The sequence below is a fragment of the Bombina bombina genome, chromosome 1, assembly GCF_027579735.1.
Source record: "Bombina bombina isolate aBomBom1 chromosome 1, aBomBom1.pri, whole genome shotgun sequence".
NCBI lineage: Eukaryota > Metazoa > Chordata > Amphibia > Anura > Bombinatoridae > Bombina > Bombina bombina.
Window position 1 is genome coordinate 1,381,689,126 of NC_069499.1, and position 27,067 is coordinate 1,381,716,192.

The 27,067-nt window shown below is 38.5% G+C and overlaps 1 protein-coding gene across 1 annotated transcript; it reads left to right on the forward strand.

Annotated features, from left to right (window-relative positions):
* Positions 1-13,514: 13,514 nt before the first annotated feature.
* KLHDC9 (kelch domain containing 9) lies at positions 13,515-26,449 on the forward strand. The gene is made up of 4 exons (XM_053719824.1): positions 13,515-14,023; positions 25,006-25,174; positions 25,322-25,520; positions 26,102-26,449. Exons 1-4 carry the CDS (start codon positions 13,515-13,517, stop codon positions 26,266-26,268), a joined length of 1,044 nt encoding a protein of 347 aa, XP_053575799.1. The 3' UTR covers positions 26,269-26,449.
* Positions 26,450-27,067: the final 618 nt, after the last annotated feature.

A 27,067-nucleotide genomic window follows, 5' to 3' on the forward strand; every position in this document is an offset into this window, starting at 1 on the left:
ACGTTGTGTATCTTCTCAGGTGCTCATGTGACAAAATCTATGTAGGCCGCACGAAGCGACCTGTGAAAACACGATTCAATGAGCACCTGAGAAACATAGACAATGGGTTAGATAACCATGGTGTGCCAGCACATTTTCTTGAAGCACACGGAAAAGATAGCACAGGTCTTAGCATTTTAGCAATAGAACATGTGAAAAATCCTATTAGGGGAGGAGATAGATTACTCCTCCTTAGACAGCGCGAAACCTACTGGATTCATAAGCTGGAAGCGTTGGGTCCAGAGGGTATGAATCGCGACATTGATCTAGCAGCCTTTTTAGATGTGTAATATGGTGTTTTTATATATATATATGGGTTTATAGGAAGTATCTGTATTACATTTTAGCCTAAGTTATTAAAATCAAATTTTACGGATCCTTTTACCATATATCTATGTCTATTGTCCGCAAACATAGTGTTCCCAATGTATTTATGTCATCAGTTCCCAAAATACACCGTTCTCAATACATGGAACATTATTTAGAGATCACAGTGTGTGTTTTAAATATGTCTTTTATTGCTATTTGCATTATAGGTTTGTGCAATATATTTCGTGCAATATCCTTCTTTGTAATTAAGTTATTATTTTTTAACAAAAGATAGATGCAGTGATTGTGTATGGAATATATATATATATATATATTTTGTTTTAGGATGCTATGTTCTTTTATTATTATGTATGAAGTATTTAAATATGGAATGTTTTTGGACTATGTATTCTTTTATGTGCAAACAAGATTTTTTATGTGTATTGTTATTTTTATTAGTGAACTTTTAGTTCAATTATTGAAGAAAATAATATGGACCTTTTGCGGCTCTTTAAACCACAAGGTATGTCAACCTATAACAGGGAAGAAGCAATAGTGGGAATGATTTAAAAAGGGCTTGGATGAGCAATGTGGGCATTGCCTCTGACGAAGCGAGGAGGAGCCTCGCGAAACGCGTAAGGCCACGCCCACTTGATGATACGCTTGGACGTACTCTGACGCAATAGACAGCCTCTGCACTGGAGCCGGCATTTTCAGAGCAGTGTGTGTCAAAACGGAACAGAGAGGGTCCTAAAGATCTATACAGAGACTTACCTGCTGGCTATCGAATATTCCTTGGAGGAAGAGAGGAGGAGACCAGTAAAGGGGAATCTTTATATTTTTACCGCATGCACATACCTCATATGTTTGAGGGTATCGATGTGAGTGTTTGATTCGATGTTTTAAATCTGCTGTGTGATGTTTACCAAATAAATTATTTTTAATCTACACTTAGATCTTCCGTGTACTGTTTGGTGCACGGAGTTGCGCTCCTGTCTTTTCTTGTTTTTAACAGGGATTTGTCTTTGCTTTTGTTACCACGGAATATACACCAGTGGATCTTAAAGGAGCAGCAGAGAGGTGTGGATTAAGACTGTACAATTCTTATACGTATGGACTGAAGTGATTAATTACTAGTACCTAGTACTGAGACTGTAAAATTGTGTATGGTAAGAACGAACCTTTTTATTGTTTTATCCTGCATTTTAGGAGTTTTTTATGTGACCAGTTCTATTGTTGGAATACATTGTTTACCCATTAAGTTCTTATAGAATTGTGCTCACTTTTTGAATCTCATATATCATTTATATATATATTGGTTTGGGTGGCGCTTTGGGATTTTGCTTTGTGTTTTAAGTTACACTAACACCTAATACTACACTATAATTAAATAAATTAACTAAATTAAATACAATTACCTAAATTAAATTAAATTAGCTAAAGTACAAAAAAAACACAACACTAAATTACAGAAAATAATAAACAAATTACAGAAATTTAAACTAATTACACCTAATCTAATAGCCCTATTAAAATAAAAAAAGCCCCCCCCCAAAATAAAAATAAAAACCCTAGCCTAAACTACCAATAGCCCTTAAAAGGGCCTTTTGCAGGGCATTGCCCCAAAGTAATCAGCTCTTTTACCTGTAAAAAAAAAATACAAACAACCCACCCAACAGTAAAACCCACCACCCACACAACCAACCCCCCAAATAAAATACTAGCTAAAAAAAAAACTAAGCCCCCCATTGCCCTGACAAGGGCATTTGGATGGGCATTGCCCTTAAAAGGGCAGTTAGCTCTTTTGCCACCCAAACCCTAATCTAAAAAATAAAACCCACCCAATACACCCTTAAAAAAACACTTTTTTTTTTATCTCTCACGTGGGAGCACAGGAGCTATGGCAGATGCCCGCTGGATACTTGCTGAGGTTGAAAGACTCCTAACCTGCCACCAGAGAAAACTTCTTACAGTTTTGCATGGTACTGCTGATCTGGGAGAAAGCTGCGGGCTAGTGACAGGGAGGCTTCATGACTCGGCTGTAGTGAATGTCTCTGACAGGGATGCCTTGGGGCCCCAGCATTTCCCGTGCACTTCTAGCTCTACAACAGATGAGACGGAGACTTTTTGTGAGGCTGAGGGGATTACCTCTGAGGATACAATATCTGTTGCGATCCCCAGAGTTCGCACATGAGTGGACTCTGCACATGCAGATCAGATGGGAAACAAGACAGGCCATAGATCTCGGAAAACTACAGAGTGTTTGGATATTACTAACACTGACTGTTATCTGGTTGTCCTCAGTCTTTCTCTAACGGATCTACAAGTTCGGATGGCATTGCAACATCTTTCCCCTATACAGAGATATTGCTACTTACCTTGTCTCTCCTGGCATACCATCCCTGAGGGACATATTGCAAAGATATACCATGAGCTTGAAGCCCAGGTGGAGAAGAGGGGCATAGGATAGAGCGGACATGCTGTCTTCTATGCCGATTGATTTGTCAATAGCACGGCGGATACTAAGTGAAATTTTATACCGGACAGCTTTTTCATAGACCACCTATAACCATTTGTGGGACTGCTTGGTTGGGGAAAATATTGGGTTAATTTTTATGTCTGGGTTAGATGTTAATAACAGGCATCTACTGTATTTTATAGCCAGTTCATGGACTGGATGTTTGTCTGATAAAAGTACACTCTGGTGGTAACTTCTTTGACCTTGTGGTCTAGTTAAATCTTTTCCGGGCAGGTTTGCTTATTTATGGTCCCTTACGTATGACATTTCAACTGAGCTGCATAAGCCATGTTTTAGCAAATGATCTTAAAATTAAAGTTCCACGTTGCCAGACAGTTCAGTATCTAATCAACCCCTTTATATTGCCTTTCTAGTAACCCATATGCGTATAAGTGTAATATTGTAGCTTGCTTTATTTTTGCGCCATGATAGAATAAGCCATCTCCCTTACCTGCCACATTTGCATAATCACCCCCCCCCCATATAATGTGCCTTCCAGTGGTGAAGGACTACTTAAGCGGTTTACCTCTCTTATACTGCAACCGTAAAAATATACTTATTTTGTTACCAACCTGTTGAGCTATTCTAAAATGTGATATCTCTGTGATGTTTCTTTATTTCCAAATTAACAGGTTGTTGTGTTCAGTGTACATTTGATGTTTATATTGTTATCATATTTCCCTATACAACTCTTACACAAATAATTGGGCCCATGCGGTCTTCAATGCTCTTTAAGGGAAATATCTTGAAGAAAAAAAAAATGAGAAAACATGAGGTTCATCTCTTAGATATTTAGATGTGTATTGAGCGTTAGATTGGACTGCTTATATTTATGTTTATTTTGGATACATGCTGCAAATAGTTGGTGTGTTATGTGTTATAACTTGATGATAATTGCTTGTTTGCCTCTCTGAGAACCTCAATAAAGATTATTTAAAAAAAAAAAAAAAAAAACTAACACTAACCCCCTGAATATCGACTTACCGGGAGACGTCTTCATCCAAGCCGGGCGAAGTGGTCCTCCAGACGGGCAGAAGTCTTCATCCAGAGGCCTCTTCTATCTTCATCCATCCAGCGCGGAGCGGGTCCATCTTCAAGACATCCGACACGGAGCATCCTCTTCATCCGATGACTAAAACAGAATGAAGGTACCTTTAAGTGACGTCATCCAAGATGGCGTCCCTTAGATTCCGATTGGCTGATAGAATTCTATCAGCCAAACGGAATTAAGGTAGAAAAAATCCTATTGGCTGATGCAAAAGACCTACATAACCCTGTTTGATCTACACTTTCCCCATATATACTCCCTCTAACTGTAAGGAACTCATTTTATTCTTAAGGCAGCCCACACTACACTAAATGGCTTAAAGACACAGGAATAAATAAAGTGATAAGACAGCAAAAACTGAAAGACAGGCGAGGGGATTCTGGAGATAACATCTTATTCAAGCACACTTAAAGCCAGAAACTCAACCAGGACTCAATACTGCATCCTTTTGTCTATCTCAATAAGGGCAAGTTATCTCACCACGCACACACCCCAATTCTGGACACTAGTGAAGAAATCCTTAAACTAACCTACAAAAGAAGATCTCCCACAGATCTCCCCTCTAATTGAAGTCTTCAACTTCATATCTGCTACCACCTATACAAAGACCCCTCTCCTCCCTTTCCTGCAGTCCTCATGGCCTGAGGGTCATATCCATCTTCCTTTTCCCGGGCTCACCCAGAGGTGGCATACTCCTTGGAGAGGGATCACCTTTATGTAACCAGCCTTGCTGAGAGATCATATTCATTCTTCTACAACATTACTGCACATCCCAAGATCAGAAGCTGTCACCCAGGAGACATAAGTAATACAAAGCACTATTCAACCTGCCTATTTTTACTTACGTAAGCACAGTAAATAATGAAGGGCTAAACCCCTAATATGTGAGGTGCCGGTCTAAGCCCCCCCCCCCCCCCAGATTTCATTTCTAGTGCAGAAATAATCTTTATTTTTAGATCACTCAAGATAGTACGTTGATGAACATGGCATACTCTGGAAAGAGGAAACCAAAACATCAGGAGATTCCCAAGAGGACCTTAACAGATCACTTCAACAGTAAAAATGTGTGGTGACCTGATTTCTACAGGTATATATGCAGTGTTATTTTATAAGAGATTGTTGCTCTTTTAATGATAAAACAGGTAATATGGCTTTAACAACCTGTTAAATCAAAAGTGAGACGGTTACTGTAAAATAAAACTACTTATATAGTCAGCATATGATAATGACCAATAATAAGAAGTACAAAAAAGAGTAGGTAGAAACTGTATGGTATTAGGTCAGATTAAAGTTATGTGCAAAAGTTCTGGAATGACTGAAGTAAGAGATCAGTTTATGCAGTTAGGTATTCTTAGCGGATAAGAGATTAAATGTCACACTTGTGATTCACTTAAACTTGACTCCGGTTATCTTCACGCACTCACACACTCATTCGTAAAATATGTACATAACTCAATCATAGCATTGCGGTATGTGTCCTTACAAAATAATAGACAGACCAGATAGTAGTAGTTAAATTGCGGTGGTTACGGTCACTGAGGAAGAAGGTAAGTTGATAAGTTAAACCCAAGAAGTTGTAGAAATCTGTACCTTAAATTTGCAGAGACGTTTACCTCTGGGACCGCTCCGATCCGCGGCGATAGTGTGAGTGCGACTTCCGGGAACGCTGCGATGTAGATCCGGCGGCTCCTTGATCCGGTTACTAGTTAGTAACAACAGCTAAGGTTGTGTTGAAAAGTGCTCCGGATAAGAGAAGCAGGTAAATTCTGAAATTCACAATGGCACAAGATGATTTTAACAGATGAGGAACAATCAAAACTTTGTCGGATAAAATGGACACTCACTATACGTTCTTAAGACAGGATCTCCGCCAATCAGTTAGTGAACTTGTTAGGTGTCCCCTTCAGGGGGTAAGTGTCAGTGCAGGCCAAAGCCTGGGGCCTAGTGTACCACCTGAGGCATATGTAGATTACCTGATAAGGGCCCCTTAGAATGACTCAGACCACGCAGCATTATGATCGAAAGCCAATTCTGTTTATTGCACAGTGCAAGCCTTTCTTATAGTGACATACAGGGTTAAGGGGATGACACGTTAGGACCGCGTCATCTTACACAGTTATACAGAGCAATTTACAAGGAAAAACTGGAACATGAGTTTCTCATAACAATATTTACAGAGTCATAACAAACTACCATCTGCAGAGACAACCGAGTGTCTAAAGCCTCTTGTTTACATTATCTTATTCTATCTTACTTCTAGGCATTAGGCCAGGGTACATTGGCAAGGCCGAATAGCTAAAGAAACTCATAACATGCATATAATTCTCACTGCATAATACCCCAGTATAATAAAGTCTATTCATTACAAAATGGCTGCGAGGAACAAGATGGCTGCGAAGAACAAGATGGCTGCCATCAGGTTCATATTACCCCTAACATACCATCCTTTTATTCTAACAGAATAACATAAAAATAGACAGGCATAGAAAATTAGTAAAGCCTTATATTATGGTAACAGAACTCTATAAGAATACTAAAGAGAAAAATATTTGCATGTCGTGATATACTTTTATAGGCTAATTGTCACTGCATATAGGTACAGTCCCTCCAATACCTTCCATCTATCCTCCAGCCCTCCCAAAACTACCGGTCTACCAGTACAGAAACCCAACCAGCCCCCCATCTACCCCCAAACAACGCTGCATCTTCTATCTCTCCACCTGCATTGCTAGCACCCCCCAATATGTCCAACAGTTCCTTTTCCACAGTAAAGCATGACATAGCAACAGCACAACTGTCTCTAGGTGGCCTCTGAATACTTTAAGAACAGTCTTTGTCCATTTGAGAGCGCTGCACCTTGACACTTTGCTATAATACAGTTCTCCAACAGTTCATTTGCAGTAGGGGTGCTTATCCACGGTTCTTCCGCAGGGAGATACTGGAAATCTGATGGTTTGTTCATGGGGTAGACAAGGCAACCAGTGGATACCCATGGCAAGCAGACACTCGAGTCACAGGGAGTCTAGGAAGCAAACAGAAACAGTACAGGATGAGTACACACCGCAATACAATCACAATTATGTCCAAATAAAACGTCACTTTCATCCTATGTCATTTAAAATCAAACAAAACATTGTTGATATATAATACAAACTAAATACATTGACATTTCTCAGAGAATAATTTACAACTTCTCTATACACTTTTAAATGATACTTCTAAAAAATAAAAGAACCTTGTGTTGCTTTATTCTGGATGGCTGCTATCTATAATGCTTATAATTCTCCAACCTAAATTCTCTCACACTCCTATATGAGAAAAGCATACAAACAGAACATCATTTAAAACTACAAGCTCTTTTAAAGGTACACACATCTTTATGGTAAGAATTACTCTCTTTGACAAACATCAGGAATGACCAAATTCACTTTGCAGATACCATACTAATTAATAAAAGGGAAAAATACATTTGCTTTCATAAACTATAATTATGCTATTCCCTGAAACATTTCTCTGTATATTTACTATAAACTTCTAGCTTAGACGTGTCCTCCTTATGTTCTAAAGGGTGAAGGGTCTAAAATATTATGCTATGTTGCAGCATTTTCCTTGAACATATTTTCTTATACTCAGTGGGCCATTCAATAGGGTACAATACTGCAAAGTTCACAGTTACCTTTATCTAAAACGTTACTATGTTAAGCACATAAACTACAATGTGCACTAATACCAATGAAGCATATGATTTCTTAGACCAAGTATGATCAATAAAAATAAAACAAATACAAGAAAATACAAAACAAGCAATATAAGGAATAGGGTTAAAACAATACTCCCCTAATTTAATTGGTTGATCCTGTAACAGCATAACAGGACTTCCATATCGAGCGGTAAGGCACAGTCCAGAGAAGGATAGTCTTTATGTCCTGAAGACACACATCATAGGAAACAGTCATGGATTACCCAGAGTCCAGTTCTGGGGCTGGTACCAGCATGCAAAGCAAAGAATGGATCCAAAGATAGTTCAGTAACTTTTTTTACTGCAGTATGATGGTTAAAACAAGCTTGACATTTCTTCCCTCGGTGAAAGAACGGAAACACTGGAAAAAAACATGAAGAGCTAGCTGTTGACCATTCATATTTACTCTCATATTCTCAGAATTTAGCTGAACAAATTTCTGACTTAGAGACCAAATTAGCGGATCTGGAAGATAGATTCCGCCGTAATAATCTAAGAGTCAGGGGTATCACAGAAGAAATAACGCCAGCTGAACTTGGCCTCTTCAGGGAACTTCTAGGCCCTACTACAGATTCAAATCTTTTGATTGACAGAGCTCATAGAGCACTACGCCCACGTAACTCACCCTCTGACGCCCCAAGAGATATCTTCCTGAGACTTCATTATTATACAACAAAAGAGAAGATTCTTAAAGCATCCTTCAACAGTAAACCTCTCAACAAACCTTACCACAATCTACACATCTTCCCTGATTTATCCCCGCACACCTTAGCCAAAAGGAGATCATTCCAGCAGGTGACACAAGCTTTGAGACATCATGAAGTAAAATACAGATGGAGGTTCCCAGTGAAGATATTCTTTAAGTATGAGGAACAATCATATGTCATATCTTCTCTGGAACAAGGCCTGAAAGTTCTACATAATCTGGGACTTGCACCACCTGAAGAACCTAGAGGCAAGCGGAAAAAAAACTCCAAGGGACTTAACTCCACAGCGCCAGAATGGCACCCTCCAAATGTGGGAACTTCTCGTCAGGAAGAAGATACTATCAGTTAATAGTCTAGACACCCAAAGAAAAGACTCACATCTAGACTCATTACTCCTTAACCTAGTTCTCCATAGATTCTAAGATACAGCGGAGCACACGCACGGGTACATACCTTACCCTAGATTTGCTCTGCCATTTCTGGACTCCATGTTGAGGACTACCCCGGCAGAAGGACTTCAGCCAGGTAAACCTAGAGCTTACATACGGGTCCATATCTTACTCTCCTTTAGCTCTTGGTCTTTCATTTCATTACATTTCAATTCGTTTCATTTCATCTCATTTCATATTACTGATTTTTAGCTATTGTATTGACCGCTACTGTTTCTTGTTATTAATGTTTGCTAAGTTAGATCGCTAGAGCTTACTCCTTTTTGTTCCCTCGCCCCTATCGGGTAGTGGAGAGAAAATCAACTTTGATTATAAATGGGACTTATATCCTATAGAGTTATTATGATCAAAGGTACCTGAACACTTGGGATCATATACCTATACCTTTAAATCTTAGGTTATGCAATGTGTTGTTTATTCCTTTGTTCCTTTTGCCTAATCCAGATCACATACTGTAAACAGCATATTAAGTTCACTCATAATATTTTTTCTGTTATCAATGCTCATTAAGTTAGTTTGCTTAGGGTCACCTCTCTCCCCCCCCCACCCCCTTTTTAGGTAACGGGAGGAGAGACACAATTAATTGTAAGAAGTGCCTATAACCCGTATAGTTGTCCTACTTGAATGTACCTGAACATCTTAGAACACATGACTATACCTTTCAATGTTATGTTACATATTATGTTGTTTGTCTCTTTGTTCCTCTTACCTGACTCAGTTACATACGGTAAAATATAATTTCTTACCCACTTATAGTTTTTCTCCACATAATGTCCTACCCAGTGAATTCCTGGAGCACCTGACATTAGGATGCATTTTCCCACATACACCACAACTGCCTCAACATGCAGTACAAGATAACAGTAATCTCGACATCACATGTTTTTCTTTTTTTACCTTCATTCCTTCCCCCTGGCATATATTGAGAGTCACAATAGACATTATTGACCCTCCCCACACCTTCAGACTTCTATCCCAGAGATTCCCCATTACCCTGTCTCCTGCTAGACCGCTCAGTTATTCACAAAAGTATATCATTCGTTAAAGAATTAATACTCATTCTCCAGCTCTCCCCCCCCCCTCCCCTTCTCCCGCCTTTTTATACATTACATAGAAGTGTTGGGGGTCTTGTTCCCCTCACTCCTGTTATATAATTATTGATTTCCTTTCCCCACCTAACCAAAGCGGCTCTGGACCGCTGATTACCTGAACCTCCCCTAATCCTTTACAGTTTAGTTACAATCAATTTTCATCATATCAGCTATATCGAAAATCCCATTCCATGTTCCATTTATCTGCAGACTAGGGATCCGGGAGTAGTCTTATAGTCTTTTCCCTCCTCCCCCCCTTTCTCCCCCCCCCCCCTTTTTTTTTTTTTCTTTTTTCCTTCTCCCCTCTCTCTCTTCCTCTTTCCACAAACATGGCCGGTATTAGGTTTCTCACACTGAACACGCAGGGCCTTAACTCCCCCACGAAGCGCAGTCTTCTTCTCACTTATCTGCATAAAAACATTATAGATGTAGCTTTCATTCAGGAGACGCACTGGACCTCTAACTCCGGAATCATACACACCACAAGCCGATACCCCATAGTGATTGAGGCTACTTATTCTTATTCTCTAAGTCTAGAGGTGTAGCAATTTATATTGGCAAAAATGTTCTCTACGAGCCCATCTATGTTGAGTGCGACCCGTGTGCTAGATTTATTATTGTAGTATGTAAACTCAATAAGCAGTTGGTTACAATAGTTAATCTATATGCACTTAATTCTAAACAAATCAAATTCCTCAGATCACTCCTCAGATCGATCTCAGTGGTGAAACAAGGGGAATTAATCTTAGGAGGGGACTATAACTTAATGTGGGATACCTACCTGGACAGAACAGGTCCAAGAACCTTCCATAGTGACAGAAACTCACACTCACTCTCCAAAGCGTTTCAGACACTTATGGCACAATGTGCAGCGCCATTTTAACGTGTTTCCTTAAAGAGGCAAATGTGCCTGTTAAATAACCAGCCATTACAAGTGCTTGTGGGAGCACTTTGCTCTTAGCGCAATTAACCAGAGGTCAGACCTCTGGGTAATTAAACAATGTGCCCCACTTGCCCCTCAAATAAAGTTTCTTAAAATAAAAAATGTGTGCATCTTTATTTTATTTAGAATTAACTGCACAAAGCAGTTATAAAGGGTTAAAGTGGGTGTTAGAAAAAAAATGCACTGAAAAGTGCCTTTACATTGAAGTCTATGGGGATTGTGTTTTTACTTTAAATATATATGTATATGCTTAAATACATATAAATGTATCTTAAGTGTTAATATGTGTTTATACATATATAAACTCATAAATATATATGTATATGCTTATATACATATACATTTATCTTATGTGTTAATATGTGTTTATACATATATAAACTCATAAATATATATGTATATGCTTATATACATATACATTTATCTTATGTGTTAATATGTGTTTATACATATATAAACTCATAAATATATAAGTATATGCTTAAATAAATATAAATTTATCTTATGTGTTAATGTGTTTATACATATATAAACTCATAAATATATATGTATATGCTTAAATACATATAAATTTATCTTATGTGTTAATGTGTTTATACATATATATTTTTAATTTGTTGCCCAACGCTGCGCAACTTACCCCCTGCACTGCACTAGGTTCTTTGCCGTGTCTCATGGCATGAGAATGAGGGTCTCATTGGAGTCTATGGAATTGAGCTCTCATGAGAGCTAAGCTTTCAGGCAATGCGAACGCGAGGTCGCGTTCACATTGCGCTTAACTTGTAATACCAGTGCACATTTGCGTGCGCTGGTATTACTGAGTGGAGTGCAAATATCGTGCTCGCAAAAGTGCAATTTTGCACATAGTGTGTATTTCCAGAAAACTACTTAGTTTAGGATGGTTCAAAAATAATATTTTTCCTTTTAGAAATAAAAGTGTAAAAAATAATTATAAACTGAACCATTGAGATTTGCTGGTTTGGGGAAAATACTGCTTTTCAGATGTAAATCACATAATATTGTTATGATGCCTATAAATGTGCTCAGGTTATAAAGCAGTTGTAAAGGAAATGCACTATGATTAACGTGGCATTAAAAAAAAGATTCAGCCAGAATTCAAGGCAGTGAATTCGTGCAGTTATTGTTGTGCTTGTGTGTGCAAGGGACCGAGACACTCAACCTTTTTACAGCATTTGGTGTCAGTTTCTGCTGTTTGTCTACTTTACTGCATTTCCAGTGGTTGGCAAGGCACTGACTGTTAGCAGACACCTCTTGTTGCCATGGTAGCAGTGTTACATTTATAGCTCTTATCAGGTAAGTGTGTTCTTCCTACGACTGGGAATGTGATCAGGGTGGGGATGGATTTATACTGCAGAGAATATACATATACAGCAAGCAGGGTGACTGTTAGCTCTTGTAACAAGGAATACAAATGTTTATGTTTGCAATCTCATATCCTCTTAGGCCTTGCATTGAGATTTTCAGGTTCTGTTATACAGTGTCTGCCTTCTGCCAGCACAATTTTACTAAATAGAAATGTGTGTTCTCTAAAGGAATTTAGTTACTCTTTAAATTTAGAAGCTATTCATTTACATGTACAGTCAAACCTAAACATGTTTTTGTAATGATAAACACATTATATATAGGGTGTTAGTTTAAATGTATGTTTCATAGAATTTGCAGCTGGTTAGTGAATGTATATCTAAAGAGCTAGCAATCTATATGCCACAGGGGAGGACTATTTAGCTTTATCCTATTTAACAAGGGTGCTGCTTATTTTTAGTATGTAAAAACTCTGCTGGGATGTTATTCATTAAAACTACTTTATTAAGTATACTGAAGAGCTGCTAGCTAATTTAAATATGTAATTATCACAAAAGTGCTTTTAGAGAAAGAAATGTTCCACAATACAAACTAATTTGTACTAATATATTGGTTTTCTTCTAGACTGAGCCAACATAACATAATTTAGAGGGACAATCAAGTCAAAACTAAAGTTTCATGATTCAGATTGAGGATGCAATTTTAAACACCTTTCCAATTTACTTTTATCATCAAATTTGATTTATTGTCTTGGTATTCTTTGTTGAAAGCTAAACCTGGGTAGGCTCATTAACTGATTTCTAAGTCTTTGGAGGCTGCCTCTTATCTCAGTGCATTTTGAAAGTTTTTCACAGTTAGACACTGCTAGCTCATGTGTGTCATAAAGATAACATCTGCTCACTCCCGTGGAGTTATTTATGAGTCAGCGCTGATTGGCTAAAATGCACGTCTGTCAAATGAACTGAGATAATGGGGTAGTCTGCAGAGACTTAGAAGTAAAAAGTGTGTTTGTGCAAAACTGGGGAATGGGCAATAAAGGGATTACCTATCTTTTTAAATTGAATGAAGACTTTCCCTGTAATGGCACTTTACAAATAAAATTATAATAACAATGTAATTTAGAAATATAAATATACTATAATAAAGCAATTTAAATAATTTGTAGTAGTTCTTGTTTAAATTGAACTATCTCTCATCTAAGTTGAAAATATTTGACCTACTGTTTAGTAATACTTAGCCATTGTATGATCAGTAGAATAGGCAACATCATATATAATAGCATACATGAATGACTCTGGTTGTGAGTTATAAGATCATGCAGTTTTTTTTATTTCCTTGCAGGTAGAAAATGACATGTTCAGGTTTGCTGTGGACATGGAAAAAAGTGTCTGAGGATGAATTATTTGCTCGGGCTTACCACACTTGTACTCCAGCAAGAGGGAAACTGTATCTCTTTGGTGGGGTGAAATCTGGGGAGCCTAAAGATACCCCACTAGGGGATGTGGTGATGTTTGACCCAGAACAGAAGTCTGTAGAGTCAACAGTTCAAGAATCTATGTTCAGGAGGAGCCATCATGATACTGTTTTACTGGGGGAGCGCTGGCTCTGTGTAGTGGGTGGCTGGGATGGATCAAAGAGAGTATCTTCACTCTTCAGCTACGACACTGATAGAGGAGAGTGGGCTCTGTGGACAGAGGGTCCAACCAATAACCCTCCAGTGGGTCTTAGCAGCCACACATGCACCAAAATATCGGATTATGAGCTTCGGGTCGTTGGTAGAGAGGGAGGACTAAGAACTCAAAGACGTTATGCCAGTGTGTACACCCTGCGAGTCAATCCCAGCACCAAAACTTATTGGCAAGTAATTCCCTCTTACAAATATATACTGAGCTAATTTCATAGATGGAATGTTCTGCCTGATATCCTAGGTCACTTGCAAGAATGCACAAAGCCTGTGTGATAAAGGATAGTATGTAACACACAATCTATTTAGAAATAAACTCACTACTCCACATCTGGGTTTCAAAGCACAGATGAATTACTGAATTTATTTCTGAATGTGAATATCCGCGTCAGTATGGGAATATCTGTTAATTAAAATGAAGTATTATATAAAAGAAACTCGCTTGGAACGTTTCCCCCACACTTGCAAGTGAGATGCCTGGCGTTTTTTTTGAGCCCTCTGCTGACGTAAGTCCCAGAGCTTCAAACGTGCTTGAAAAGCTGGGACTTTTCAGGGCAAGCTCAGACGCTTGGAAACATGGCAGCCTCCACACACGTGTTGCTCGTGGAGGCTGCCATGTTTATATATATATATATATATATATATATATATATATATATATATATATATATATATATATATATATATATATATATATATATATATATATATATATATATATATATATATAATGATTTTTCGTGTGCTCTAGAGAATGTAGCCCATTTCTTTTCACTTCACACGTAGCCTATGAAGTGAAAATAAATGGGCTACATTCTCTATAGCACACGAAAAAACATATTATATATACAGTATATATAAAAACATAGACCTGACGTTCAAACATTGTGCCTACTATTTCCCTCACGGGGTGGGCTGGTGACGGTATTGGCAAAAAGTGGGGGTATTTTGTATTTATTCATAGTATCACTGTTTGTTTCCGTGAATTCAGGGGTGGCAGGGCCACTTGAGTTTCGCTACACATATGCTCAACCCTCTGCAGCCCATTGGCTATTTATTAGCCCTATTTAGTAATAAATAGCCAATGGGCTGCAGAGGGTTGAGCATGTAATACACAAGGGAGCTTAAATGTTCGCATGTGCAAAGTCCATTATTGTGCAGCAGATCCCTTTGTGCATGCAAACGTTTTCTCTAAGCTCCCTTGCTTGTGACGTCACCTAATGCCATGTCATCGCTGGAAGCGAAGTGCCTCCACTAGCTCCTGAGCACTGCTCGAATGCGCCCATAGAAGCTACAAGGTGTAAAATTAACAGTTAACATTGTAAAATTAACATTGGTACCTATGTAATATAGTTAATGTTAATGTAATCTCTATATTAAGGTAATACTTTCATACCCCTAGACCAGTGTTTCTCAGCTCTAGTTCTCAATTACACTTAACAGGCCAGATGTTCATGATATCTTAAAGTGAATGTAAATTTTAAAAATACTATTACAAACAGGGGCACTGTCATTTATTAAAATTTACATTGAAGCGTTTTTAAAAAAAAAATACCTTTTTCTTTAGGAAACCCAGACTGGTGATCCTCCATCCGCTTCTCATGCTGTACTTAGCATATTGATGGCTGAAACCGGCTTTCTCCAATCATTGTGTGGCCTCACGAGCTGGACGCTCCGGGGTGCACGCCATGATTGGAGGAAGCCGGTTTTGTCATTGCTGTGCAGAGAAGTTGCGAGCGGAGGATCGCCAGTCTGGCGAACACTGCATTGTAAAGTTTAATGAACGAAAGTGCCCCAGTTTTTAATACTATTTTTGAGAATCGGGCACTCATTCATTGAACTTTACATTCTCTTTAACTAGAGCACCGGTGAAATAATCAGTTTATGGGTCACAGCAGGTTAGTAACCATGGTTGGTGATCAACTGATTATTTCACCTGTGCTCTAGTTAAGATACCATGCAAATCTGGCCTGTTTGGGGTACTTGACAACTGGAATTGAGAAACACTGCCCTAGACTACCCTTTTCTACATAAAGATTGTGATCCCACCCCCAAAGCAATGAATTATATTAACCCCGAACACCTTAAACCTATACCCTCAATCTTTACTCTAAATGCTACCCTCTTCTGCAATAATCCCTAACCACAATTCCTCATCACATGGATTCCTACCTAGTCTTACTACAATTAAAGGGACATTAAACCTCTTGAGTTTATATAAAATTTTTGCTTTGTAGCAAAAGTGTAACCTAGGTTTTCAAAATGATGCAAATTGCATAAACCAGCTATTTGACTTGCAGCATTTGCAGATTACAAAATGTACATTTTGGCCTCAGTGTGGTAAGTCTCCCAACAATTGCAGGATGCTTTCCGGGCTGTGGGAGTTTCATATGTGTTGTGTGCATGTGAGAGAGCATGTTGTGTCTGGGAGGATCATGAGCATGGCTTGATAAGTCCCTTAAAAACCAGGACACCAAGTGGCTGCTGGCAAGAAGTTTGTCTTCCTTCCAACCTGTGGCAATCAGAGTTTGGGAACCATAATTTTGCAAAAATACAATAGATGTTTACAAGGGTGTAACTTGACCTCATTTGGCCCAGGGAAAAGGTTATGGTGGGCCCTAATTTGAACAGAGCATTTTCTGGGCTTTTGCAAAAGCTTAGCTATTAGCCACAAAGGAGAAAGAGAAGCTGCCTCTTTTTGACTGTAAAGGCATCCTTCCTTCTTGGTTAGTTTTCACCAGAAGATATGCACTTGTGCAACCTTATTGTACAAATATAGTGGCTGGTTTTTCTGCACAGTAACACTGTGACGGCCATCTTGGAAAGTTGTTTACTGTCAATCTAATTGCCATTAATTACAGCAATTCTGAAAAAGAACCAGAATTATGTTGGCTGTTGTCTTTTGGAAGAAGTTCTTAGATGTTCCCTACATTTTCAACCCACTTGTGCTCAGTGATGTTCTCACTAACATAATAACCCTGTATCAACATAATGTAGAGTGAGTCTATCCCATTTAGATGCAGTATATTGCTTTGCTGTGTGCTGCTCTGGCATCCAAGGAGTTAACTCTACCCTTATCTGTTAACCTCCTAACATAGCCCTAATACTAACTTATCTTCTTATCAGGGCCGGCTCAACCATGGGACCAAGTGAGCCCAACAGACCCAGACAGCACTTGACAAGGGGCAGCACTGAAAGGGACTCTAAACCCAAATGTTTTCTTTAATGATTCAGATAGCGCATGCAATTTTAAGTAACTTTCTAATTTACTCCTATTACCAATTTTTCTTTGTTCTCTTTCTGTCTTTATTTAAAAAGCAGGAATGTAAGCTTAAGAGCCGGTCCACTTTTGGTTGAGGTGAAAAAACAAGTACTGTGGGCGCCTTAAAGGGCAGGTCAAAAAAATATATGAGTTGATTATGTCCTAATACATATGAAAAAAATCTTTTAACAAATGATAGGTAAATGATCAAGAAAAAAAATTTAAAAATCTTTTAACAAATGATAGGTAAATGATCAAAAAAAGATTTTTGATCATTTACCTATCATTTGTTAAAAGATTTTTTTTTTCTTGCAGAAATGGGAAACAGAGTGGAAACGCTGGAGAACACCCATGACAGATGACATTACTACAATTTCAACTACGCTAACATCTCAACAACAACAAATTTAAGAGCTCCAGGAAAAGATGGAGGATATGGAGAATAGCGGAAGAAGATGCAAGGGGATTCCTGAGTCAATCACAGCAAAATAACTGCCTTCTTATTTACAACAGCTGTTTCATTCTATTACTGGAGACTCATCAGAAGAAGCATTCCAAATAGAACGTGCCCACAGGGCACTTAGACCAAGACCGAAAGATGATCTTCCTCCAAGAGATGTTATAATCAAATTTTTGCGATTCCCGGACAAGGAAAGAATATTGCAGTCGGCGAGACAAAAACCCATGTATAGATTCCAGGGAAACATAGTCCAATTTTACCAAGACCTATGTTTCCGCACCTTGCAACGGAGAAACCTACTACGTCCACTCACATTCCAATTAAGGAAACATCAAATCCCATACCGGTGGGGCTTTCCTTTTGCGCTTTACATCACCAAGGATAATAAAACTTTAATAATCAGATCACCGGAAGAGATCCAGGCAGCCTGCAAGACACTGGGCCTTGAAGTGCCAGAGATGTCAGCATCAGAAGAAACACCATCAAGTGGGCAATCTTTACAGAGTCCATCCCAGAAAATGAGGTGGACAAGAATCACCAGAGGCTAAAAACTTAAAACATGACTTAATTCAGGTGTAATCCTAACTTGAAGAAACTGAACCCTCAGATGTGGGGGAAAGATTTTGATAACGTATGGACTTCCTTATTTCAGAAGATAGAGAGATGCTCAAGTTACTAGCCCAGATAGATTTTAATTATGGGCAGATGGTATTTCCTAAGGGGGCATAATAATAATATTATTTCTCTATGCTCAGTACCCCACTGTTTCTTTTTCTTTTTCTTTTTATGAGTTGAAAAGAGTTTAGTAATAGAGTTAAATGCAGTTATTATTGGTACGTGAATATGGACCTGAGTAATCAGGCTCATAAAATCTAAGGTGCTTGTTTGCCAGTGCTTAGTATTTAATCCTTTATTTGTTTACTATTATAAATGCAATGTTTATATCATATGTCTTTTTTATTTAGAGTTCATACTGTTATTTATTGTTATTTACTATGTCGCCATACTAAAAAGGTACAAGAATGTCACATAAAATGGAAGAAGATCATATGGTTACTGAGAGTAATAGAAACCCATGTTGAGGGTCTGGGAGATAAAAGGAAGGGCAGAGAAAGGGTAACCAATAATTTAAGTTTTCTAGGTGTCTACAACCTTTTACACATAGTTAGACATGATATATCTCAGAGGAACAAGAGGGAATATATGCAGGTCGCGCATAGAATACATAACATTATTTCATGGTATTGATGTCTCTTCCTAATATCAACATCCTCTCACATAATGTGAGAGGGCTTAATTCAAATATCAAAAGAAGAACAGCTGTGACACAATATAAAAGACTTCATGCAAATATTATTTATCTTCAGGAAACTCATTTTGTTAAGTCCCTAATACCTAAATATTGGTCTAAAGAATATTCACATCACTTCCATGCCACAACTGACACTAAGAAAAGGGGAGTTTCGATATTAATCCATTCCTCACTGCAATTCACCTACAAAGACACAATATCAGATAGAGAAGGCAGATACTTAATAGTTCAGGGACAAATCCAATGTATAGATGTAGTACGTTGTAACATATATGCTCCAAATGATAATCAAGTGGCATTTTTCACTTCCATTTCCCACTTACTCACTGGCTGGTCTAAAATGCGTATAATATTGGCAGGTGACTTTAATTAAGATCTACAAGATCTTACAGACAAACATCCACCAGTACAGAGTAAGAAGAGTTGTAGACAAAGATCTATGGCCAAAAAAGTGTTTGATCTGCTAGCTCCTCATATACTCACTGATTCTTTGAAATCTTTAAACGGGATTACGTCAGATTCCACATATTACTCAGCAGCACACAATAGCTATTCTAAACTAGATTATATATTTACTAGCCAAATTCTCCAACCAATTCTTAGATCAGCAGATATACATATATGTGCATGGTCAGACCATTCGATTACTCAACTACAATTGGGGGATTTGCGTGATCCTAGTAGAGTAAAATCCTGGACGTATGACCCATCACGTGTAAAGAACCCCGTAACAAGAAATAACCTACTGAAAGCTATGGGTGAATACTGGCAAATTAATCTAAATACCACACGTAATCCTACATCGGTATGGGCAGCACACAAGGTAGTGGTTAATAAATTAGCTACTTTAATAAATGACAATTCCATTAAAACAGCACATAGACTAGAAACAAATTACTTTTTGTTTGCTAACAAACCAGACAAATACCTTGCCAGTACAATTATGGACAACTACCGGACTATGTCAATACCATATATACAAACCTCAGTTAGGCATACAAGATATAGTGGATTGTTTGCTTCAACACTAATGCCCCATCTAGTGAAATTCGCAAATCATCTATTGGAAGGACAGGATCTCCCAGAGGAGTTGTTACAGGCCAAAAATGATAGTATTATCCAAACCAGGGAAAAATTCTAAATTATGCTCTAGTTATAGACCTATATCCTTAATCAATCAGGACATAAAAGAGGTGACAAAAGTGTTAGCCAACAGACTGAAACAAATTTTACCGACTGTAATCCACTCAGACCAGGTAGGGTTCATTAAGGACAGAGAGGCCCTGGACAATATTCGTAGAATGACAGCGGTCATTGACCATTTGATGGAAAAAAAGTGCCTTCTCTGCTGCTATAGTTAGATGCAGAGAAGGCATTTGACAGAGTGGACTGGACTTATATGAGGACAGTTTTGGACATGATGGGTTTTGGAGGTCCCTTTGTTAATGCTATCCAAAATCTATATTCCAAACCGACGGCCTTTGTTTCGGTACCAGGCAGGGGTGCCTGCTCTCGCCCCCCCGGTTTGCCCTTTGTATAGAATCATTGGCAATCACGATTAGAAATTCTCCAGACATTACAGGCTTGGAGATTGGTCTCTTTAATCATAAAATCACTTTATTTGTGACAATGTTTAACTAACTCTGACGAGAACGTTAATATCGCTTCCCATTCTTTATTCTACTTTGGAGGAATTTTCAGTTATATCAGGATATAAAATCAACAGAGATAAATGTGAGGCTCTCCCAATTGCATTACCCAAAATTACAACGAAAATTATTGAGACCAATTTTGACTTCAAATGGGCCAAAAATTCAATTCAGTATTTAGGGATACAGTTAACAACACATTCCACGAAACTATATAAAGCAAACTATACCCCAATTAATCAAAAAAATAAATGTGGATATCAACAAATGGCAGAAAGCATATTTCTCTTTGTATGGAAGATTATCTTCAATAAAAATGAATGTACTCCCAAGACTAATGTACCTATTCAGAGCTTTACCAATTAAACCCCATAATCCAGATATAGACTCTCTCCAATCAGCTTTACACAGTTCCCTTAGAAGCCAAAAACTAGGTAGAATACCTTTTCAAATCTTGACAAGACACAGACAGTTGGGGGGAATAGGGGCCCCAAACCTTTGGGATTACTATCATGCGGGGAGATTGGCACAAATTTTCTTGATGGGAAGGAGGGGAGATAATATGATTGGGCCTGGATAAGAGTCTCTTATGGGAGGCTATGAATCTCCAGAGGAAGTTTTATAGGATGAGAAGGGAGGGAAGAGAGGTTGCAGATCAGGGATTACTGAAATATCTAGACAATTTTGGGAGTCTCTGACCACAAAATTTAATCTGTTACCGTCCAAATCCTTGTTGAGACCATTGAAATGTATCATGCCAAAAGACTGTGGACTCCTTGTAGGCAAATGGGAAAACAAGGGTCTTTATAGAGTAGCAGATTTTGTATCCAATAGAATTCCCCTCACATACGCACTAAATCCCCAGTTATTTGCAAAATGGGAAAAAGATTTAGAAAGAGAAGAAGAATCAACTGTTTGGGAACAAATATTTTTCCAGTCAAGTAGAGGTTTATTAAGTGCAGATCTAAGAGAAAATATCATAAAAACCACCTTTCCGTGGTATCTTACACCCCTCAAAACATCTCATCTACCTAATGGAGGTTTGAGATACTGTTATAGGGGATGCAAGATAATTGGCACATATTTTCATATGTGGTGGGATTACCCAGGAGTTAGAGCTTTGTGGTCAAAACTCTTTAAGTTGTTAAGTAATTTGTTTAGTGAAAATATTGTCCTTACTAGGGAACACGCTTTTTTACATGAGAAAATTCCTAGTTTCAGCTCACCCATGAGCAGTTTTGCCAAACTCTTGTGTACTATAACCAGAACTAGTATTGCTAAGCATTGGAAAATAGGGGTACCAGAATGGTACCAGATTATAGCTAAAATAAAACACAGTTAATCCTTTACTCTTACACCTCTGCCCTTCAGCTAAGCAAACCTACTTCTCTTCTCTTATATCCACTAACTCATCAAACCCTAAAAGACTCTTCTCCATTTTCAACTCTCTACCCATCTGCACCACCATCCTCATCTGCATTCAGTGCTCAAGACCTGGCTGACTACTTTTTCAATAAAACACTTACCATCTGAAACAACATCCGAATACAAGCCTGCAATCTCCCAACTTCACTCCCAGTCACCCCCCTCTGCCGCTCTCTGCATCCTCCTCCCAACCACTGAGAGTGAAGTGACTTCCCTATTGTCTTCCTCACACCTCACTACCTGACCACTTGACCCTATTCCTTCACATCTAATACCTTCTCTGTCTCCCACCCTTACTCTGACTCTTACCCACATATTCAACCTATCCCTTTCTACCGGCTCATTCCCTGCCTCCTTCAAACATGCAAAGGTCACCCCCATCCTCAAAAAACCCTCCCTTGACCCTAAACTCTCCTGCAAACTACCGCCCCATATCATTGCTCCCGCTAGCTTCAAAAATCCTTGAAAAACTAGTTTTCGATCGCCTAACCCACTTCCTGTTCTCCAACTCACTGCTCGACCCCCTGCAATCTGGCTTCTGCCCCCAACACTCAACTGAGACTGCCCTCATCAAGGTTACTAATGATCTCCTTTCTGCTAAAAACAAAGGCTACTACTCTATACTCATCTTACTTGACCTCTCTGCTGCCTTTGACACTGTTGACCATCTTCTTCTACAGACTCTTAGCTCTCTTGGGCTCTGTAACACTGCCCTCTCCCGGTTTCGCTCTTATCTATCTAACAGATCATTCTCCATCTCTTTTGCTGGTGGCTCCTCCTCTCCATTGCCTCTGTCTGTTGGAGTACCTCAAGGCTCTGTCCTGTCCTCTTCTCTTCTCTATTTACACTTCTTCACTGGGTAAACTTATCAACAGCTATGGCTTCAACTACCACCTCTATGCTGATGATACTCAGATCTACCTATCCACCCCTGCACTATCTCCGTCTGTCAATTCTCACATCAGCGACTGCTTATCTGGCATTTCCTCCTGGATGGCCTCTCACCACCAAAAAATAAACATGGCCAAAACCAAACTACTTCTAATCCCCCCTCTAACTCTACTACAGTTTCTAATTTTTCCATTACTGTTGGTGGCACCACTATCTCCCCATCACCCCAAGTCTGCTGCCTCGGAGTCACACTCAACTCAAATCTGTCCTTCATTCTCCATATCCAACTGCTCTCTTCATCCTGCCGTAACCACCTATGCAATATCTCCAAAATTCGTCTGTTTCTGAGTGACGAAACTACTAAACTGTTTATCCACTCCCTGGTAATTTCCCAACTTGATTACTGCAATAACTTGCTAACTGGCCTCCCTCTCTCCCGTCTCTCTCCCCTTCAATCCATCCTAAATGCATCTGCCAGGCTAATCCCCCTCTCTCAATGCTCCGTTTCTGCTGCGCCTCTCTGTGAGTCCCTTCATTCTCACCCTGACCTACAAAGCCCTCTCCAATGCTGCCCCACCCTACCTGTCCTCACTCATCAACAAATATACCCCAGCCCGCCCCCTAAGATCCAACAATGACCTGCTGCTTTTGTCCTCTACCATCACCTCCTCTCATGCTAGACTACAGGACTTCTCTTGTGCTGCACCAAACCTCTATAACGCATTTCCTCGAGCCATCAGACTCTCCCATAACCTCTCCTCCTTTAAACGTTCCCTAAATACCTTTTTGTTCAGGGAAGCCTATCACCGACTAATTAACAAATGAACTTCACTAACCCAACAGTTGCCCTCATCTCCCCACTAATATCATTCCCATCTTTGCAGTCCCCACCTCCTGTTTCCCATCCTCCTACCCATCTAGATTGTAAGTTCCCACGGGAATAGGGCCCTCAATTCTCCCTGTATCTGTCTGTAAAATTTTGTCTTTTATTGTATTGTTTCACCGTTGTACTTTTATCCTTGTACCCATGGGCAGCGCTGCGGAATCTGTTGGCGCTTTATAAATAAAGAATAATAATAATAATAATAATAACACACATATTCCATGTATGAGTCTGCAGCTCATATATAGAATAATATAGATTCCTTTAGCAAGGTATGGCTATACTGGATACTACAGGAAAACAACTTACAAAACTGACATGAGTGGGATGTGGGGGAGAAAAGTGTTGATAGAGTTAAATAAGGGCAAATCCTACATAAAAGACAATACATAGAACTATACAACGAGTATTGTTAATGTTCTTCAGATTTATAATGCGCTTATAGATCAAAATCCATATGGACGACTCTATTTATAATATGGTGACACGATTTTCTTTTTACTTTGTTTTAGGTTAGATTTATTTATTTTTATCACAACTCACTACACAAATATGTTACTCTCTTATGTGAAAATATTATCAAATCTTAATTGGACAATTTCACCCTAGAAAGAGTGAGAATATATAAAAGGTATTCATGAATGGTTTATAAATTATGTTATATATGGATTAAATGCCTTTACTTCCAATGCAATGATAATGTGAAAGGTTTGCATTATATGTACATTGTTGAAAAACATCTTATATATACTTACTTTTGTTATTTTTGTATTGGTGTGTCTTTATTAGATTACCACCTCTGCTAGACAGGCTATTCCACAAATTCAATCACTGTTTTTTATATCAGAGTTAAATTTAAAGGGATACTAAAGTACTAAAGCCAAAGTGGAATTTTAATGAATCAGAAAGAACATGTAGTTTTTAGAGACTTTACCAATTTACATTATCAAATTTTGCACAGCCTTTTTAAATGCACACTTTCTGAGGCACTCGCCCTTAGTGAGAATGTGCACAAGTTCACAGTGTATACATATAGTAGTTTGTGATTGGCTGATGGCTGTCACATGATACAGGGGGCTGGCAAATCAGGGAAAAATAAAATTGTCAGAGAAATTTACTGCTATTGTATTTAATGGTCCTTTAACTTTAGCTATGCTCAATCAATCACAGTCACACAAAAAGATCCCTATTTTTCTAAACAATGACATATCAATTATCTACCAACAAGTAATCAGTTCTAATTAAGAGCTCTTTATTGTTCTACATTGCGCAGGTACAAAGAGGAGGAATCTCGAACAGCGTCTCGTTCTGGTCATTCAGCTGTCCTACTGAAAAGCAACGCCAAAGCTGGAAATAAAGGTGGCTATTCACTCTATGTTTTTGGAGGTCGCGAATCAGCTGCAATTGATTGTGCTGGTCAATGGACCACAGACAAAATTCATGTAAGTTTTAACAATAAATTGATTTTTTTTGCACAATGCATTTGTAGAAAATATGACATTTTAGTGCATATTGCAGACAAAAAGTCGCTTTGGTGAATGCATTTTTTCACTGCCCTGTTCTTTCCTTAAATCTCTTTCTGCAACCAGGTCAGCACAGTTCACTCCCCAAGGCTGATTGAGCAACTATCGAAGCTTGTTAGCACAGTAGGTGTCACCCAAGAAGCACCTAAAAGTCTAAGGCACCACTCCTGCACCCTGATTGGTCCTTTCGTGGTTGTCTATGGAGGAGAAATACTAACCAAGAACAGAGATGCTGTATGCAATGACCTCTATATCTATGACAAACGTATGTTCCTTATAACATACCTCTCCGTACAGTATATACCGTTATTGTGCTCATCTTCTATTATTACTTCTTCTAGTAATGTCTTTCCTGAAAAGACTAATCCTTATTATCTTGGGGAAAAAATAATCACCTGACAAACTTTATTAATGTTTATTTGTACTTTCCTTTCTCCAAAATGTACCACTTAGAAAATTACAATTAAAGGATCACTCAATGCAGTAGAGTTGCATAATTAACAAGTGCATAATAAAAAGACAAAGCCATAACACCTACTCTGAATTTCAAATAAGCAGTAGATTTTATTCTGACAAATTATTTTTTTTCTCTCATTTTCCGGCCCCTTGTATCATGTGACAGACATCTGCCAATCACAGGCTAGTATATGTATACCCTGTGAGCTTGTGCACATGCTCAGTAGGATCTTGTTCCTCAGAAAGTGAGCATATAAAAGGAATGTGCATAATAATGGAAGTAAATTGAAAAGTGTCTTAAAACTGCTTGTTCTATCTGAACCATAAAAGTTTAATTTGACTTGAGTTTGACTTGAGTAACCCTTTAATTACATTTTCTTTTTTTTGTAGGTTGTTCCCCACCAATCTGGTTTCACTTCTCCAGTTCAGACCGTCAGCACAAGAGAGTTGGCCACCAGACATGTCTACTGAATGACCACCTCTATCTGGTTGGGGGCTTTGGTTCAGATGGAAAAACACCATGCCCAGAAATTTGTGTCTTGGATTTTCCCCAGTGACTATAATCTCTCACCTGTATGAGCACCTTTATTCTCTTTACTCTCTGATAAAATCCAGATGTCATTAAAATAATAATCAGCCTTGTAACAGATTTAAACATATAAGTAAAGCTTTTGAAACCATGTGCCTTTAGCTGTACGCCTTGAAAAATAAAAAATTTTGAGCAAAAGAAGACATTAAGGTGACTTTGATCCATTTAATTAATAAATTGATTGCTTTTTACTAACAGCACCATAACACAGCAGTAGTTCTGCTCCTTTTTAAAGGAATTATTTCTTCAAAACGGCAATAGTTTTAATACAGACATATTTTATTTCAATAACAAAATTAGTGACCTTAAAGGGACATTCCAGCCAAAATTGGAATTAACTTGGATGCATTTCAGTTTTAAATAGAAACTTTTTTTGTAATAACAAAATGTATGCTTACCTGATAAATTTCTTTCTTTCCAGATATGGAGAGTCCACAACGTCATTGAATTACTAGTGGGAATATCACTAATGGTCAGCAGGATGGGGCAAAGAGCACCACAGCAAAGCTGTTAAGTGTCACTCCCCTACCCATAATCCTCAGTCATTCGACCTAAGGGAAATGGAAAAGGAATAACACAAAGGTGTAGAGGTGCCTGAGGTTTAGTAAAAAATGACTGTCTTAATAGATGGTGGGGTCGTGGATCTCCATATCCAAATTTTGTTTTCTTTCCTAGGATATGGAGAGCCCATGACGTCATTCAATTACTAGTGGGAACCAATACCCAAGCTAGAGGACACAGAATGAACAGGGAGGGAGAACAAGACA

Coding starts and splice junctions, on each gene's coding strand:
- KLHDC9 (XM_053719824.1), top strand. CDS start 13,515: ATGACATGTTCAGGTTTGCTGTGGACATGGAAAAAAGTGTCTGAGGAT. Junction 25,175..25,321: donor GGACCACAGACAAAATTCAT/GTAAGTTTTAAC, acceptor TTCTGCAACCAG/GTCAGCACAGTTCACTCCCC. Junction 25,521..26,101: donor CCTCTATATCTATGACAAAC/GTATGTTCCTTA, acceptor TTTTTTTTGTAG/GTTGTTCCCCACCAATCTGG.